Below are 18203 nucleotides of genomic sequence, written 5' to 3'. Positions count from 1 at the left end.
AATACGCTTGAGGAAAACACATCGTGTTTTATGAATTCCAAATTTTAGAAATCTATTACCTTGCTTATTTTAGTAAGCTTTACCAGTAAGTAGCTATTAGTCTGCTTAGAGCAATTTCAGGATTTTCAGTGGGAAATTGGATTAATTTCTCTAGTGATTGAAAAAGGGAGGGGGCGGGAGAGAGGGTTCAGTGAAAAGTGAGACGAGGAGAAAGCCAGCTCTCCGCTGCTTTGGGAGGTTCGACACAGAACATGCAGAAGAATTGGTTCCTAGTTTATAGAACTGACAGATCTCTTATTACACTTTTTTTCTATAGTAATAACAAGAGGAGGCAGTTTTCTGTGACAGATGGAAGGGCCTCGATTTCATTTTATGCTGTGCGTAGGAGGATTTACATCCTTTTTATGTGCAAGAATATACTAAAACATTGATTAATGATTTTCTCTTTCTTCTATCTTATGTATAATTACACATCCTCCCTTTTTACTCTGAGCTCATGGCCAATATTTCTCCGGTCTCCTTGGCTGAACCTTCATCTTCTGGACCTGGCAATGTAGGGTGCCCCTGGGCTCCAACGTCAGGTTTAGGCTTTTTCTGTGCTTGCTCACCAGTGATCTTCCCCCTCTCTCCAGGAACCTGCTGGTATCACAGTATACACACGCACGCAAACACACACACGCTGCACCACCCTCCACCCAGGCTCTGGGCTGTTTTATTTAGTTGCCCTTGCTTGTCCTCTTGGGTGTGGTCTTCTTCATTCCCATCTTCCCCCATCCCCAGTGTTCCTCCTCCAGGCTGTCCTGAATTGGTAAATGGCAATTCATGCATCTCCTTCCTTGCTCAGGCCGAAGACCTTGGAGTCATCCTGCCTCTCCATTTTCTCACACCCTGCTTCCAGTTGGTCCAGTCAGAGATAATCTCGGCTCTACCTCTGAACTACACCCAGAATTCCACTGTGGCTCCCCGCTCCTCTCTGCCCCGCTGATGCAGACCTCTAAGGTCTTGTTCAGATCCCGAGCCTATATAGGCAGTACATTATGGGCTCCCACCAGTGTCTTTGTCCGCTCTTGTTCATTTCTATTATTTACAGCATAGCCACAGAGATCTCTTTCAAATATAAGTCAGATCAGGCTTTTCCCCTACTCAAAACCCATCACATTTAGAATAAAAGTCTGAAGTCCTTACTATCTCCTACAAGGTCTGCCTCCTCTCCAACCTGATTACCTTCCCAACACTCTCTCAGCCTCTGCTGCACTAACTGCCTTGCTTTTCTGCCCTGGGATTTGCCACTCACTGTTTGACCTCCACCTGGATGCTCTTCTCCCAGAAAAGATGCCTGATGTGTCTGTATCTGCCTTCCTTCCCCGGGGCTGCAAGCTTACTGAGGTCAGCTGCAGTGTTTCAAGAGCACCCAGAACAGTGCTTCTGGTGATGATAGGTACTTAAGAAGTAGCTCTTGCATGAATGAATGATGTTGTCTTTCAGTGATGTTTTCATAGTATTTCTTTATGCTTCATAACCACAATTACTTCGTTCTAATTGAAGGTTACCTGTTTCTTACATAATTCTCACGAAGTCTAAAAGGCACATTTTGATCTTACCTGAGAAGGTGTCAGTGTCAGGATTTCACACAGGAATACCGTGACTGCCCCCTGGCTGACAGTGATCAAAAGCACAATCAATGCTAGGTGCATCCCAAGTTGAGGGAGGTTGCAGTGTGTAAAAAAAATACAATAGAACTTTTTCTTAGAATTCAAACAGATTACATTGGGTACCCACTATCTTGAAATACTTGGATTCAGTTTTCATCTGATTTAATTATCCTTTAAAGTGGTTGTCACCGTCAAGGGCACAAGAATGAGAAAAAGTGTGGCACCCCTTTGGTGGTCTGGTCTGTAGTTGTACCCACCTGCTTCCTCACCCCTGCTTGCAGTAGGAGGGTACATGCTAGCAGGAGCTTCTCTTGCCCTCCCCATGGAACTCAGCACTCAGATTAAGATCTCCTCTCCATCCCCCTCATCACTTGAAGTTTTCTCTCATAATATTCCTATATCTGTTTCTGCTTTTCCTTCTGGCCATGGGAGACCGTGGCCACCAGTAGGTCCTCTGCCAAACGTGTGAGAGAGAGATTCTCCCTCTCGGTTTTAGACCAATCGAGTGGCCAGCCAGGAGATTGGAGGACTCATGTCTGAGACAAGCGGCTGGGACCAGAAATGCAAAAGACATCGGTTCCGTTTTGCTCTCAGGGTTCCAGATGGTTACACTTTAATATTCTGTTACTATTAATAGTTCTTTCCTCTTTTTGTGTACATTTGTTTGAAGTCTGTCTTCTTAGAATTCTGAATTGACTTTTCCGGAAGTTATTTGAGTCTGGTTCCCCGCCCCCCTCCCCCAGTAGGGAAAAGAAATTGTCACATAATTGCTTGGATCTTTAAGCTAAGTGGGAATGATGGGTTCACACAGAACACCTGTTCTGTTGCTGTTTTATCCATCAATAAAATTGTTAAATTTTTTTATGTACTGAAAGTTCTTAACACTTTTTAGTTAATATTAGCTCTTTGTGCTCTTGACACCAGATTTCCTATAAATTAATGAAAAGGCTTGTGCTTTGGGTTCATTCTAGAGTTGAAACTTGATGTCATATATTTAGAGGAAGGCGTCACCAGATACAACACTCCAGTGACTTTTATAGATGAGTTTTTGCCTAATTTCAGTTACTTTGAAAAAGGGTCAAGGCGTACTGAACCTTGATTTTCATCAGTCAGCCAATATTTCTTAGTTAAATAATGGATGGGAGGAAGAATCTGTAAACTCAGGGTGATCTGTTCCATTTTGTTTAATAGGATCGTTGTATGAAATTATTAGGAACTATGCTAATTGGTCTTCAGTCTTCAAGCTTTAAATGATCTAAAGTCCACTTTTTAAACTAATATTTAATTCCCTTTTTCCCTGTAGCTTTCACAAAATTGATCACAGTCAATGGACAAGAATATCATCTTCAACTTGTCGACACAGCCGGGCAAGTAAGTCTCTGTCATGTCTCGCAATCTCCTGGCAGACCTGGCTCTGCCATCAATACTCCAGCACAACAGCCATGCCAAGGAAAACCCTCGTGGTTTTTGTGTGACTGAATAGTAACAGGCTGTCTACTAAGACATTTATGGCAATTTTGCCAAATCATTAACTTCTACTTTAGAATTGTGTGAAATATACTCATATTTATCGTAGGATAGCATCCTTCTGTTTTCTAAACTTGCATTCTACATCAGAATTATATTAGTGCTATTTCTCCCTTCCTAATATCTATTCTACATCAAGATAAAAGAAAGTCTTTTCCAGGGGAAAGGCATGACAAAGGTATAAGAAAGAAATGAGCTGGTTTACAGATGGGCCACTTGATTACTAGATTAAGGAGTGTTGATTTGATTTATAGACAGTAGGTAATTGCCAAAGATTAAATAACACACACACACACACACAGGTTAGTGTTAGTGTAGTGGGTATTTGAGGAATGGGTGACCAGGAGAATTGACTGGAAGCAGTGGTCTTTCAGAAAACTTGAGTACAAAGAAACACCTTACCCCTGATGGCTGAACTTCCCCATTCCCATGGCACCCAGTCCAGCTTTTACTAGGAACCGTCCTGTTGGGCTGAATCTGTTAAACAGTTGCTGGAATGTGGGGAGTGTAAAGAGGCTGGGAAGTCCTGCCTTGAATCTTACAATTGACAAAGGATCAGACTAGCAGGAGGGTGAGTATAGTGTAATCTGGTCTGCCATGTAAAATGGAGGCTTTTCTTCTGGAACCTAAGGGGATTGAAATAGGACTAGAATAGTGTGGCCTGTCTTGTGGGTTTGGGATGAACTCCCTCTGTTTTTTTTTTTTTTTTTTTTTTTTAAGATTGTATTTATTTATTCATGAGAGACACACAGAGAGAAAGAGATAGGCAGAGGGAGAAGCAGGCTCCATGCAGGGAGCCTGACGTGGGACTCCATCCCAGGTTCCCAGGATCACTCCCTGGGCTGAAGGCAGCACTAAACTGCTGAGCCACCTGGGCTGCCCCTCCCTCTGCTTTATGTCTTGAAGTGAATGTAGAAGCAAAGTGTAGCCCCTTAGTGAAGCAAGAAAATAGCTGTATTGAGTGATTTGAACACTGAAGAAACCTTGGAGTTTTAATTCTGGAAGCTTCAAAGAAAAAAAAAGATGTGTATATCGCAGATACACCACATAACTCCCTCATTCACCCTACACATGCCCCCCTGGTGGTGGGTATAATAGGCTTTCATCATCAGACCTCATGGTGGTTGTCTTAGAGTAGAGCCATCCTAGGCTTTTACTCTGCAGGATGCCTGTCATCTGGTGACAGAAGGAGCTGTTCCTTTTGGAGCTTAAAGGAACAAGGGGAGCAGTGGAAGTCTCCATAGGGGAGTAAGGATGTAGAGAACAAACTTAGAAGTTACTATAGAAGAGTGTCTGGGGTAAGACACTGTATTGGATTCTCAGAGTTTGTATCTTTTTTGGTTAAGGTGACTGTAATTTATTGCCTAAAATAAGATATTTTTAAGAGTGAAGGGAGCTCTAGTAATAATTACGCTGGGACAGAAGGTGTTAAGTGATAATGTCCTGGGTGAAGAAATATGGCCACATGGTCCATAGTGGACTTCTGACATTACCAAGATTTTGGTTTGCTTTTTATATCTTCCTTTTGAATTTTCATTAAGCTTCTGAAAAGTGGGGATGAGGATATAAACTGGCAAACCACTTTCATATAATATGACTGTAGAAATACATTTTGTAGTAGGCCAGAAGGAGAACCAGTATTTCATAGTCATTTGGAACCTGGGCTCTGCAGTCAAGCTGCCAGGGCTTGAATCCTGGTGTGGGGTTTTTTGTTGTTGTTGTTGTTGTTGTTGTTGTTTTAAACCTGGTGACCTTGAGAAAGTTCTGAACCTTTCTGTGCCTCAGATTCTTCATCTGTGAACTGGTGGTGAAGTAGTGCCTGCCTTCACAGGATTGTTCCATGATTTTGAGGAGATGTGTGAGCTTCAAGAGGATTTGGAAAAAAAAAAAAAAAAAAGGATTTGGTCCTTATTTGCAGATCTTTAATATTCCTAAGACCAGAGCAGTGCCTAGCATGGTGGCTCAGTTGCTTTTGACAAGACCCTGAATGAGAGTAGTGCCAGTGTCTCTTATACTTGGAGTAGAACTGTTCTTGAAACATTTGTCTGAGAGGAAATTTCTTTATGTGTACTCCTTATCAAAATAGAAGATACAGGGGCACCTGGATGGCTCAGTGGTTGAGCGTCTGCCTTTGGCCCAGGGCATGATCCCAGGGTCCTGGGATTGAGGTCCACATCAGGCTGGATGGGGAGGGGAGCCTGCTTCTCCCTCTGCCTATGTCTCTGCCTCTCTTTCTGTCTGTCATGAATAAATAAATAAAGTCTTAAAAAAAATAGAAGATACATTGCTTTGGGGTGGTGCTTTGCTCCAAAGCCCAAATGTACAAAGAATGACTCCAGAAAGATCAGAGATCTTGAGGAGTGAGTGTATGATGTGAGGGCAGGCAAGAGCAAGGTCCATCACTAGCTCTGCTCATCTTGCTCCTTTGGATTCTGTTACTGCCAAATAAGAATATTTAGAGATTTTTTTGCACAGAATATATCTGAATTCAGCTCCCTTGAATAATTTGTTCCCATTGCAGCTAGTAGTTTTTTGAGGCTGCATTCAGTTGGGAAACCATGGTTATGTTCATATTCGTGATTTGAGGACATGCGCATTTCCTTTTGCCGTGGTTCTGTAGTCCCACATACACCTCGCTTGGTAGCACCTGGGTGAGATGGCACATTTACAGCTGCTCCAAGAGCTGTTTTGAAAATTGGGTTCCGGGCAGCCCTAGTGGCTCAGCGGTTTAGCACCGTCTTCGGCCCAGGGCGTGATCCTGGAGACCCGGGATCGAGTCCCATGTCGGGCTCCCTGGATGGAGCCTGCTTCTCCCTCTGCCTGTGTCTCTGCCTCTCTGTGTGTCTTTCATGAATAAATAAATAAAGTCTTTAAAAAAAAAAATAAAAGGAAGAAAGAAAGAAAATTGGGTTCCAGTGGGCTGGGTCCCATCAGCAGTAGGGGGAGATGATGAAGGAAGGACAGATTTGGCACTGCCATCCGGAGCACATTTGTTCACTGGTGTCCACATTTTAGGAGTAAAACTAGCAACAGTGTAATGGCAGGTACTATTTACTTATAGTTTATATCGTAGTTGGTTTCATTGCCCATCAAGGGATGATGATGAACATGGTGAAATACAAATTGAAGATTTTTAGTTTGCATGGAAGATTTTGTTTGGGCGTAATTTAAGTGGACTCAGTGACAAGGTGATTCAGTGGCAGTCATCTTTATAACGTCAGATCCTTTAAAAAAAAAAGTATTACTCAAGTTCTGTTGTTTCAAAACAGTAATATATGTACATGTGACAGACATAAAACAGCACAAAAAGATAAAAACTTTGGTCTCTGCCACTCTGGCTGCATTACTTCACCCCTCCGAGAGCAGCCCCGTCACTAGTTTCTAGCATGTGCTTCCCAGATGTTTTCAACATGAACATATAGGTGTAGGGTGTTTTTTTTTTTTTTTTTTCTTTTTTACAACAAGAAGAAACCTATCTCCAGATCTCCATCTTGGAGGTGATTCCATAGCCATGCATATGGCTGCTGTCTCCTCCCCACGGCTGCATAATATATTGTTGTTGGGATATAGCATGCAGGTGGTTTGCAGTCTTGCTGCTGCCAGCAGCACTGTGATCAGGGTCTCGTGTCAATATAGACCGTGAGTGTGCATGTGCGCAAGAACACATTCTGGCGGCAGGATTGCTGCATCTTAGGCCCATGGTTTACATTCTCATTGGGAGGGAGCAAGTGCCCGATGCTCTGCAAGCTCATCAGCATCACATTTTATTAAATCTCTTCTTACTTGCCAATCTACTAGGTGAAAAGAGTATCCCGGAAGAATTGTGATAACTATTTTTCTCCTCATGAAGGAGTTTGAGTGTATTTTCCTGTTGGAGGACATTTGTATTTCCTTTCCTGAGAATTATCCTGTCTGTGTGCTTTGCCCTTTCTTTCTTTCTTTTTTTTTTTTACTTATGATAGTCACAGAGAGAGAGAGAGAGAGAGAGAGAGGCAGAGACACAGGCAGAGGGAGAAGCAGGCTCCATGCACCAGGAGCCCAATGTGGGATTCGATCCTGGGTCAAAGGCAGGCACCAAACCTCTGCGCCACCCAGGGATCCCCCTTTGCCCTTTTTTTCTCGGACGGATGGTCTTAGCTTCTTGGTTTGAGAGACCCCCTTATTGATGTGAAGAAAATCTGCATTTTATGTGATGTGAGCTGCAAGGTTTGGGTTTGTATTCAGTCTGTGGTTTTGTTTGAAAGGGGTTTAGCATGAAGAACATTCTCATTTTCACATCATTGAATTGATTAATCTCTTTTCACCTGATACTATTCTTAAAAAATACTCCCATCTGCTCTGCATATGGTTTCCGTTTTTAATCTTTAAATTTTTAATTCTTCTGGAATACATTTTTGCTCAATTGGGAACTAGAGATCCAGCTTAGCCATTCATTCACCCCCTAGATGCTTCTGCTTTTGCTCCCTGGCCAGCTTTGTTGGAGGGTTACTTTTACCCTTACTGAGCTGAAACGCCAATACTAGCATTTACCTAATTCCCGGCTCTGTGGGTCTTCGTAGGTTTTTCAGTCCACTTCACTCATGAACTAGTAGATACTTCTTTTAATTTAAATAAGTAGCTTTATGGTTTCACCCAGCTGCGTCTACAATTGCTCTTTCTCAGAAAATATACTTTTTATCAGGATTCTTTACATTTATATGTTAATTTAGGATGGATCAGGGGAGACTTTGATGAGCTGCACCGTCTTGCTGAGGACCATGACTCACTGTTCTGTTCACTCCATTTGATCTCTTGGGAGTATTTTAAGATTTTCCTCAGATGGATCGTACACTTTTCTTGAGTTTATTCCTAGGAATTTTTTCCTTTTTGGTTGCTCTTAGAGCTGGGGAAGCTTTCCCCGCATGATACTTTCTAACTAGCAGTGGTTTGCACCATGCCTCTGAAATATGATGACTCATTTCTTTACTTCCATGTCTTCTCTTCATGGAAAAGGTGATTTGAACTCGAGATCTACTGTAGCTCAGCTGGTGTGACTAAAATCATTTGGAATTTTGTTCTTAATCTGGGTAGAAAGACCTCTCATTCCATTAGCAAAAATGTGTTCTCAAAAGAACTCAACTTAATGAAACTAATAAGGAAACTGATAATGAAAACAAAGGTTTTATTTTGCATGTGTAGTAGCGAGCTCTAAGATGTAGAAATGCTACCTTCTGATGAATGATTATTACTGATATCAAAGAGCTGATAGTAATACTTAATTTCTCTTTGATTTTTATTTTTTAAAGACACTTTGCTATGGTAGATAGTAATAATTTGGGGCAGTAAATCAGGGCACTCATAAGCATTAGTTGTAACCATACTGTGGAATTGCAAAGTTAATAGAGACAGTTACTTAATATAATGATGATGTGACCTGATTGTTTAGAATAGTGCTTGGGCTACATGGTATGTTGACAATTATATTTCTTTTTTATTTTTATTTTTTTAAGATTTTATTTATTTATGAGACACAGAGAGAAGCAGAGACATAGGCAGAGGGAGAAACAAGCTCCCCAAGGAGATCTCCCTCCCTGCCCCCAGGATCACGCCCTGAGCCGAAGGCAGACCCTAAACCACTGAGCCACCCAGGAGTCCAACAATTATATTTCAAGGGAGAATAAAATGTTTCGTACCAGGCTGTGGCATGTTATAAGGAACCGCACTGATAGTATTCCTTTTGTATACTTCAATAATTCTGTATCTGAAGCCGAGTTTTGAGTTTCCTAAAGCTGCTTTATGAAACTGGGTACTGATGTGTTATGTAATGTGTACCTTTGTTTTTAATACCTAACGTTGCTCAATAAATAACTGATTTGATCCCCAGAAGTCTGGGTACACTGACTTTACCTTTTTGATTCTGTCCTCTCTTCTTGCGCTCTCAAGTGCTGGGGGTAACCCACTAGTGACCAATAGACTGGCCCTTGGGCCATTGTGACTCACTTGCAGAGAATGAGTTTGGTAAGGATATAACAATTTCAGATAGGAGAATACAGATTTATGGAAAAAAACAGAAGCACTGATGAATTTTCCGTGAGATCTAAGGTTCTAGACTTAGAACCTTAAAAGAACTGCTATAGCTCTTCTCCTCCTATAAGATCACAGGACCTGTTGTCTTGTCATTCCTTCCATCCTCTTTCACCAGGAATTGCAGAAATTATCAGCCTTCTCCCCAAAGGTCTTAGAATAGCCAGTCATTTTCACATGTTGGCTGAAAACAATTATCAGCTCCAAACCAGCCTATACACTTAAGTCTTAAGTGTATAGGCTGTGTTTCTGGAAGAAAATGTAATCCACTTTTTGTTTACTTTGATCTCTTTGACCAGGTCATGTGTGAAGAACTTTGGGGTACAGATTGCTTGTTATGCTACATGAAGAATTTTACTCAAATAGAATTATTTTTTCTCCCACAGGATGAATACTCCATCTTTCCTCAGACATACTCCATAGATATTAATGGTTATATTCTTGTGTATTCTGTTACATCAATCAAAAGGTAGGACTCCCTCCTCCTGCTTGCTTGAGTTTATTTGCTCCGCATGAAAGACACTCATTCTTTTTAAAGGACCGTGATGGAATTGGTGATAGTAACAATCTGACTTACCAAGCTAAATGTTTTTCATTATGTTGTCTTATGGAGCAAACAGGTTGTTAAGGGAAAAAAGATATCCCAGTAGATGCTCTCTTACACTGATTGAGTAAAAACTCTATTTCTTACCTCCAGCTGCCTAGATAAATAGTGATTTGACATGATCTGAGCTTTTCTGCTAATGGAAATGGGAATTACATAAATTGATTTGCTTTTTGTGTGTTTTTTACCATATTAATATGGAACACAGGCTGACTGCTAGGGCCCTCTAGGTAAAGAACATTCTACAAATGTCTATTCAGAGATTAAAATTTGTGTTTATATGGTTTGTCAGCCAAGTGTTAGACTTTCCCATTTAATATTGCACCTATTTCATTTTGAATAGTCTTGGTAAGGTTACTCAGTGTCAGATACATACACATGTGAAAAATGATTTGTAGGAAAAAAATTAAGGAATTCTCTGTGTTCAGTTTTTTTTTCAGTTTATTTTATATTAAAATGGTAAGCCAGTGACATTATGTATTTTTCCCACGAGAAACATTATGTTACAAACATTTAAAAACACCAACACTAAGATGGAGGTCTGATTTCATGCTTCTCTTTTACAGTTTTGAAGTGATTAAAGTTATTCATGGCAAATTGTTGGACATGGTGGGGAAAGTGCAGTAAGTAGTAATAGTTTCTCTTTTGTTAGATATGCTCATTATACTTGTGTCTTCTGAACAATGAGATCTGGCACTGACTAGTTTCCTTTGGCTTTTTTGTCTTACATTACTAGAATACCTATTATGTTGGTTGGGAATAAGAAAGACCTACATATGGAAAGGTATGTAACTTCTGAATAATTACTGATTTATAAAATCAAGTCTGAAATGGTCTAGGCACTGCAGTATCTTTTGTAATTATTGTTCTCATGGTAAGACTATTCTTAGATGTAACATGTCCATGTTCAGAAATGTGGTGGTGATTGATTGTTGTACCCAAGCAGAAGCAAAACTGCAATATAAAACCTCACCCACCCTGACAAGTGTTTCCTCTAGAAAAGAGGGAGCAAATGTGGTAGGAAATTATCTTCTGCCATTTTGTGTAAAGTGGCCTAAAGAGATCACAGAGGCACTCATATATTCAACAAACAGTTTCTGAGTCCCGTGGTGAGGATTAGATACTTGAGCGGGAGCAAGGCCCTTGCTGCTGTGGAGTCCCCGCTGGAGAGGAGGATGCACAGCAGCATTGGGCCGAGAGCCCCTTCACAACTGTCTGGTCCTCAGGTGCTGACAACCCCCACTCCACACTATGAAACAGTCTGTGTCACAGTGTGCTGGAAGCACAGTTGTGTTCTCTGAGCTGAGGGCCTGCCGGAGCATGGGTAACACCATAAGGCCACATCTGTCCCGTTCCCCAACCCAGCCCTTGTTAAAGTGCCCCTCTGTGGTCCACGCTGGATGATAATATTGAGCAGAGAGCATTTTTCTGCTTTGCAAGGAAAAAAAAATGATAAAAGTGGAGCCTGGTTCACTAATATTTACAGATGTTTTCCTAAAAAGAGAGTACAGTCCTTTAATTAGAATTTTCTTTTTCCTCTAGGGTGATCAGTTATGAAGAAGGGAAAGCGTTAGCAGAGTCTTGGAACGCCGCCTTTTTGGAATCTTCTGCTAAAGAAAATCAGGTACGTATTGTGTAGAATTCCTCTTGTGCTGCCTCCGTCAGCTCTGGGCCTGTGTCTCCTCAGGCAGCCGTGCCCCACCTGCTCCACCTCATCTGTGTCCTTCTGTCCCACCTCACCTATGTCCTTCCTTCCACCATCTCAGAGTTGGCCTTTGAGATGCCATCAAGATCCTGCTTACAATGGGATCTGGAATATTTATAGGATAAACAGAAGTTGGGAGTAAAGGAAATGCTGCTTTGTGAACGTATATTATTATTTTTGTTTTGTATTAAAGGCTGGCACAGAAATAAGTCCAGGCATAGAAAAGAAAGGAGAATGATCTTCCATCGCTTTGGCAATAGTTCTGTGCCGGCACCAAAGCCCCTTTTCTCTGTAGGATGAAACGGATGCCATATATATATTGTTTGTACCATTGAAACTATTAAGAACCATGTTGCAGGCATCTGTGCCCACGTCAGCCCTGCAGATGTTCCTGCAAGAGCACCCCCCGGGAAGGCTGTTGGCTTTATCTGTGGAGGCCTCACCTGGCCAGCCTCCCCTCCTGCCTCTGTCTTCTCTCTCCTGTTTCTGCACTGCCACTAAACTCGTTAAAGCTGCGCATCAGGTGGCATCACCCTCTGCTAGGACTGTCGGTGGGTTGCCTATTGTCTAGAGAACAGGCTCAAAGCCCTTAGCAACATGGAGGGCAGGTGACACTGGTGCTCATCCCGCCACCTTCCCCACTGGGGGCACTGGCCGAGTGTGCCCTCCCCTCAGGCCACCTCCAGCCTCAGCTGTCCTCTCTCTGACTCACCACTTATATCCGTGCAGTGCTTTATAGTCTTTAAAGTATTTTCCACATATTCTCTTGTTTGATCCTCAAATCAGAGTAGCTGGTGTTCGAGTGTGTGAGGAAACTGTTCAGTCAGGGTGACTGGTACCTTCTGGGTAAGGATGGAGGCCCACTCTCCCCACCTCAGCCACTTTTCCCCTGGCTCTCAAGGTCCTTTTCTCTCATCCTCTCATCCCCCTCAATTCATCGCAAAATCCAAGATATGTCATTTACCTCTATTCTCCATAATGTCCTACATGGCAGATGCTATGGGCATGCCTGTCTGCCAGGTTCTCAGTCAACCCAGGTACCCCTTGGCAGTCACATCCCTTTGTCCCTGGGTTCAGATAATAATGAGGAATATTGGGCAGCCCCGGTGGCACAGCGATTTAGCACCACCTGCAGCCCAGGGCCTGATCCTGGAGACCTGGGATTGAGTCCCGTGTTGGGCTCCCTGCATGGAGCCTGCCTCTGCCTCTCTCTCTCTCTCTCTCTCTCTCTCACTCTGTATCTCTCATGAGTAAATAAAATAAAATCTTTTAAAAATAATAATAATAATGAGGAATATTAAATCTGTGTGATTGGTTCCCATGTGCCAGGTCACAAGAGATTCATGTGACTCTGCTCAGCTTCTGAGTTCAGGTAGTAAGAATTCAGATACCAAGAGTTGAGAGAGTAAGAAATATATTCATTTCCTAATGGAATTAAATCAAACATTTATTGGGTGTCTAATCTGTCCTTAAGATCATTCAGTTGCACTGTCTCATTTTGAAAGTGTGTTTGAGATCCAAAGAGAGAAGTAAATGAGTTTTATATAAGATCACTCGGTTTATGTGGCATAAGAACTAGGACTGAAGTTTATATCTAACCTCTATTTGGTGCGCTGTTCTCTACACCATGTTTTCCGGTGGATGGGAAGGGAAGGCCTCGTGCATGACTGAAGCATAATAAAGCATTCTGGGGAAGGGTACAGACTGGATTACAGTCTGTGTGTTAACTTTGATTGGAATCTGGTTCTGAAAACCCTAGTATAAAAGACATTTTTGGTCTATTGGAGAGATTTTATTATGTTCTGCATATATTAGTAAAATAATGTTAATTTCCTTTGAGGAAGTGATAATATTGGAATCATGAAGAAAATATCTGTATTCTTAGGAAACGCAGACCAAAGTATTTAGGGGTCAAGTTTCATAATGTCTATGACTTACTTTCAAATGGGGGTAGATGGGTGAATGGACTGGGAGAAGGCAAGCAGATACAGCAGAGAGGTTCACATTTGTTGACTGTAGATAGTGGCACTACATGATTATTGTACAGTTCCTTCCATTTTTGTATGTGCTTGGAGTTTTGCATAATAAAGATCTGAAGGTGGTCAGAAGATACAACTTCCACTTAGAAGATCAGCAAGTCCTGGGATGTAATACACAATACTGTGTAGGTTTTGTTTGTATTTGAAAGTTGTTGAGAGAGTAGATCATGGAAGTTCTCACCAGGAGAAAAAAAGAATTGTAACCTTGTGGCAGTGGATATGAACTGGACTTACCTTGGTGCTCATTTCTCAGTATACACAAATACCAATCATTACATTGTACACTGCAAGCTAATACAATGTTACATGGAATTTACACTTCATTTTTTAAAATATTTTTCTTTTTTTTTTAATATTTTATTTATTTATTCATGAGAGAAACAGAGAAAGAGAGGCTGTCTTTACAGGCAGAGGGAGAAGCAGGCTCCGTGCAGAGAGCCTGATGTGGGACTCCATCCCAGGACTCCAGGATCACACCCTGGGCAAAAGGCAGGCTCTAAACTGCTGAGCCACCCAGGGATCCCTAAAAATATTTTTCGAGGTGGAGAAGTATAGTTAAATGGCCCCAGCCATCTTGATTATTTTGCTGACTTCACTATCTCTCTGGTGAAGGTCTGGGGGTCCTGATGCAGTAATTTTATCGGATGCAGTCCTTAAATAGTCAGCGGCAGCAGAGTTGTGTCACTGTTCGTGTGACCCTTGCACAGAACGCGCACCACTGTTCTGTGTTTGGCAGCTCCGCATCTTCCTGTCAGCAGCTCCAAATGCACTGACAGCTTGTAGGCCCTCCTCCGGTGGGATTAGGAGGCATTGCCTAGGAAGGCCCACCTCCTTGGGTTAATGTATCTTTTTGGCAGTTAATGTATCTTTTTTGGCAACGACCTATGATGGTTTGCTAAAGGTGTGTGATTACACTACCGTGTCGTTTCAAGATACAGGCCTCCACTGTCTGGCTTATGCCATACTCCACTGTAGCTTCTGGTTTGTGATGTGGTTCTGGGTAGGTTTAGTCTTTCATCTTGGTGCTTCCTCTAGAAGGTGGCGTGGTTTTTTCTGAAAACCCAGATAAAACATGAATCATGCTGAGGGCTCAGAGTTAAAGGATTCCAGCTACTGTGATTCTTTTTGGTTTTGATATATTTAGCATATTGATCTGATATTAGCCAAACATGTCAAAGAAGACAAGGGTCCTGTATGGCCACCTCCCACATCTCAAGCCAGAGAATCTCATAGATGAGGTGATCTACTCGTCTGTTTGGCTCTCAGATCAGCAGGTACTTCATTAGACAGGAAGTGAATCCTTTACAACGAGAAGATCCTTGTACCCAAATCAGATAAATAGAGCAGCGACACGCAGTCCTTGGGACACTGACAGCCTGCTCAGTTATCTCAGAGGTGTGTCTAGATCGTCCTCACTCTGCCGCATGTCTTGTACTCCTGCCCACATGGCCTTGGAATGTACTGAAGGGAATCAGGAAACCCTAAGCCTGGTGAGTCTCCCCCAACCCAAAGGGGAGAAACTAAGTAATTCAAATCCCTTACCTTAGAGGTGCCAGAATGCTTGCTACCGTTCGTATAGAGTAGGGAGAGAATTTGTGTAGTAAAGACACACATACACACCTCACACCAATAGTCATGTGATCTAAGACCAGTCTGTGTGAACTCAAATTTTTATTGATGATTTTTCAAGTATAACTTATTTATCATTTGTATTACTTACCTAAGCAGAGTTCAAGGGATTTTGTTAACAGAGTGCTCAGTAGTAAAAAATGATCAAGTCCGTGAGAATCCTACCCTCAATTATTGAACTATGGGATGTATTTGCAGTTCTGGTGGCTTCTTTCTTGTGGAGGCCTGCAGCTGTATTTTCACAGTGTGATGAAAGAGAATATACTCGGACAGAGTCATATCACATGGATTAATTAAGGAGAATTCTGAGATTTATCTAGAAAGCCAGATTCCAGGCACACTATATTTTCTTGGCAAGAGTTTGGTATGTGTTTTTCCAAACATTTTTCTGTGCATTTTTGTACAGTGAACTAAACAACGTATTTGTATAATCATGGGAAAGGGGGAAAACTTGCTGAAGCCAGTGGCTTTGATTAGACAAGAGGGGTGGGACCTGGGGCTGGATGTAGTTAAATTAGGGGTGTCTTGTCCATGGCATCAGAGAAGAAGCCAGAGCCAGTGAGCCCAGACTGAAGGGGGTTAGCGTGGAGGATGGTGTTTGTAGAGTTCTTTTATGAATGCTGTGTGTTTCCCCAGCGAACTGGAAAACAGTTACCAGCTGAATGTGAGAATGGGGCAGAGGCTTTAGAAATTCTGGGAGAAAGGCAAGGCATGAAACCTCCATCTGGGGAGTGACTAGACCAGGGAAGTGCAGGTGGGTGGTGCCGAGGGTCCCCTCTGGAGCCAAGGGCTCAGAGGTCAAGTGAGCTGAGCCACACTGGCTCTGTGGCTGCAGGTGCCAAGCAGGCAGATGGCCAGTAGAGAAGGGAGCTAAAGTATAGTGACAGCGGTCGTGGGCCGTGGGGTCAGGCCTGGCAGGGAGGACAGTGAGGAGAAGTGTCCTCAGACCAAGGAAGCTGTTCGCTGTGGAGCTGAGAATTGTGGAGTTTGGGGTATCAAAGTGGTGGGTGGGGGAATGAGAAGGGAGAGGAGGAAGATGGATATGATGGATCCTTGACATTGGGTGATGGAGAAGTGGCTGTGGGAACTGACAAGATCCAGGTGCCGCTCCTCAAAGCTTTTGGGAGCAGGGACATTTTTTTGACTCTCAATCAGGGTGTTCAGCCTAAGAGAGGATTCCCTGCCCCAAACACTACCTGACTCTGTGAGGGGCTCGTGGGCTTGCCCACAGGCTGAGTGGCTTTGATCGAGAGAGACCGGTCATTGAAGAGGAGGTCGGGGCTAAGTGTGATGCTGGAGACTGTGACACTGATCCAGGAGGAAGAGGGGACACGACTCGGGCCTCATGTGTGGCTTAAAGGTGGCTTCTCTCATTGCACGACTGCAGGAGAGTTTTAAGGGAGTGGGAGGCAGAGGTGTGGAGGGGCTAGTGAGGAGCAGAAAGAGCCCTGGCCTGCTACAGATCCCATGGTTCCAGGGTGTGCAGGGGGGAAGCAGACCGCCCCCCACGGCCCCCGCCTCGGGAAGGGGCTTCAGGGAAAGTTGTGTCACTATGGGAGTGAGGGGTGCTTGGACTGGGCTCTGAAACTCCAGAGGCGCCGTGGCGGGGCAGGGGAGGACTCGCTGGGCTGCCACCGTGCCCGGTGGTGAAAACAGGTCGGAAATGTGTGATGTGAGGTTATTAGTTCTCGAGTCGGGTTGGGGTGTGAGGTGGGGCCTGGAGGGAGTCCGGGGCTCCTGCCATTCTGGAGCCTCACCCCTGCACCCTCCACCTGTAGAGGGACGGTGGGCAGCAGGCCTTCCCCGGCCCTGCCAGCAGGAAAAGTATCCCCCGGGGTTCCGCTGTACAACCCATGTGTCTAGTTTTCTCTTTGATTTTCAGACGGCTGTTGATGTTTTTAGAAGGATAATTTTGGAGGCAGAAAAAATCGATGGGGCCGCTTCACAAGGAAAGTCTTCCTGCTCGGTGATGTAATCCTCCTGCAGAACCTGAGGACACGGGAGTCGGTCCAGCCTGAAGAAGCAGACTGCCCGTTATCCTTTAAGATAAACTCAGCTTCTTTTTCCTTCTGTTAACCTGAAAGATTTCATTTGGGTCAGAGCTTTTTCCTGCCCCACCCCCCTTCAGATTATGTTAAACTCTGACTCTGTCCAAATGAGTTCACTTCCATTTTCAAATTTTAAGCAATCATATTTTCAATTTATATATTGTATTTCTTAATAATATTATGACCAAGAATTTTATCGGCATTAATTTTTCAGTGTAGTTGTTTAAAATCATGTAATCATCAAAATGATACATACATAATTGTTACACTACTATTAACTAGGCTTCGATATATCAGTGTTTATTTCATTGTGTTAAATGTATACTTGTAAATAAAATAGCTGCAAACCTTAACCCCTTGTGCTTAGCGTGCCTTTCAAAGAAGAGAACCTTGTCCTCCTGAGGGAATCCCTTTGCCTGGGTGAGGGCTCATTCTGGAGGCGGATTCGGGCACCTGGGGCGCCCCTGGACGGCAGGGCCGTGGAAGGTTGGGAAGAACACCGGACCAGGGTGCTTCTCGATGGGCCCCAGCTGGGGGGCCTTGGAGGACCTGGGAGGAATGTTATAGTCCCAGTGGTGACTGTTCTCCCCTCCACCCTGGGCCGAGGGCTTCGTGCCGTGCTTGGCGGCACTGAGCAGAGCTGTCGCCTTACCCTCCTGCTGACCCATAGGCTACATGGGGACAAGGAGAGGTTAAGAGTCACTTCCTATTTTCTCCTGTGTCTCACTTCACGTCTACCGCAGACAGGATCTGATTCAGATCCCACAACACCGACTCACTTCGAGGGTGAGGAATGTTGCCAGTAAGCTGGGGGGTGGGGGGGGTCCAAGATCTTCCCTCAGACTCTGACCGCACCCTCCTGCCCCCCCAGGACCAGCCAGAAGGAGGAAGGGGGGTTTATTTGCACAGTGGCCTCCATGTCCTCTCTTAAGCCCC

The 18203-nt window shown here is 43.5% G+C and overlaps 1 protein-coding gene across 1 annotated transcript in view; it reads left to right on the top strand.

Moving 5' to 3' along the window:
* RHEB (Ras homolog, mTORC1 binding) overlaps positions 1–17620 on the top strand; it is a 43193-nt gene extending 25573 nt beyond the window's left edge. Inside the window, exons 3-8 of the mRNA XM_072763158.1 lie at positions 2956–3023; positions 9629–9711; positions 10413–10469; positions 10583–10630; positions 11389–11470; positions 17102–17620. Of these exons, the coding sequence (XP_072619259.1) occupies positions 2956–3023; positions 9629–9711; positions 10413–10469; positions 10583–10630; positions 11389–11470; positions 17102–17194 (431 nt within the window). The 3' untranslated portion in view covers positions 17195–17620. The remainder of the gene's footprint in view (positions 1–2955; positions 3024–9628; positions 9712–10412; positions 10470–10582; positions 10631–11388; positions 11471–17101) is intronic.
* Positions 17621–18203: the final 583 nt, after the last annotated feature.

Source organism: Vulpes vulpes, chromosome 7 (assembly GCF_048418805.1).
Source record: "Vulpes vulpes isolate BD-2025 chromosome 7, VulVul3, whole genome shotgun sequence".
NCBI lineage: Eukaryota > Metazoa > Chordata > Mammalia > Carnivora > Canidae > Vulpes > Vulpes vulpes.
The sequence above is the reverse complement of the archived record's forward strand: the minus strand, read 5'-3'. Positions and strand labels throughout refer to the sequence as shown.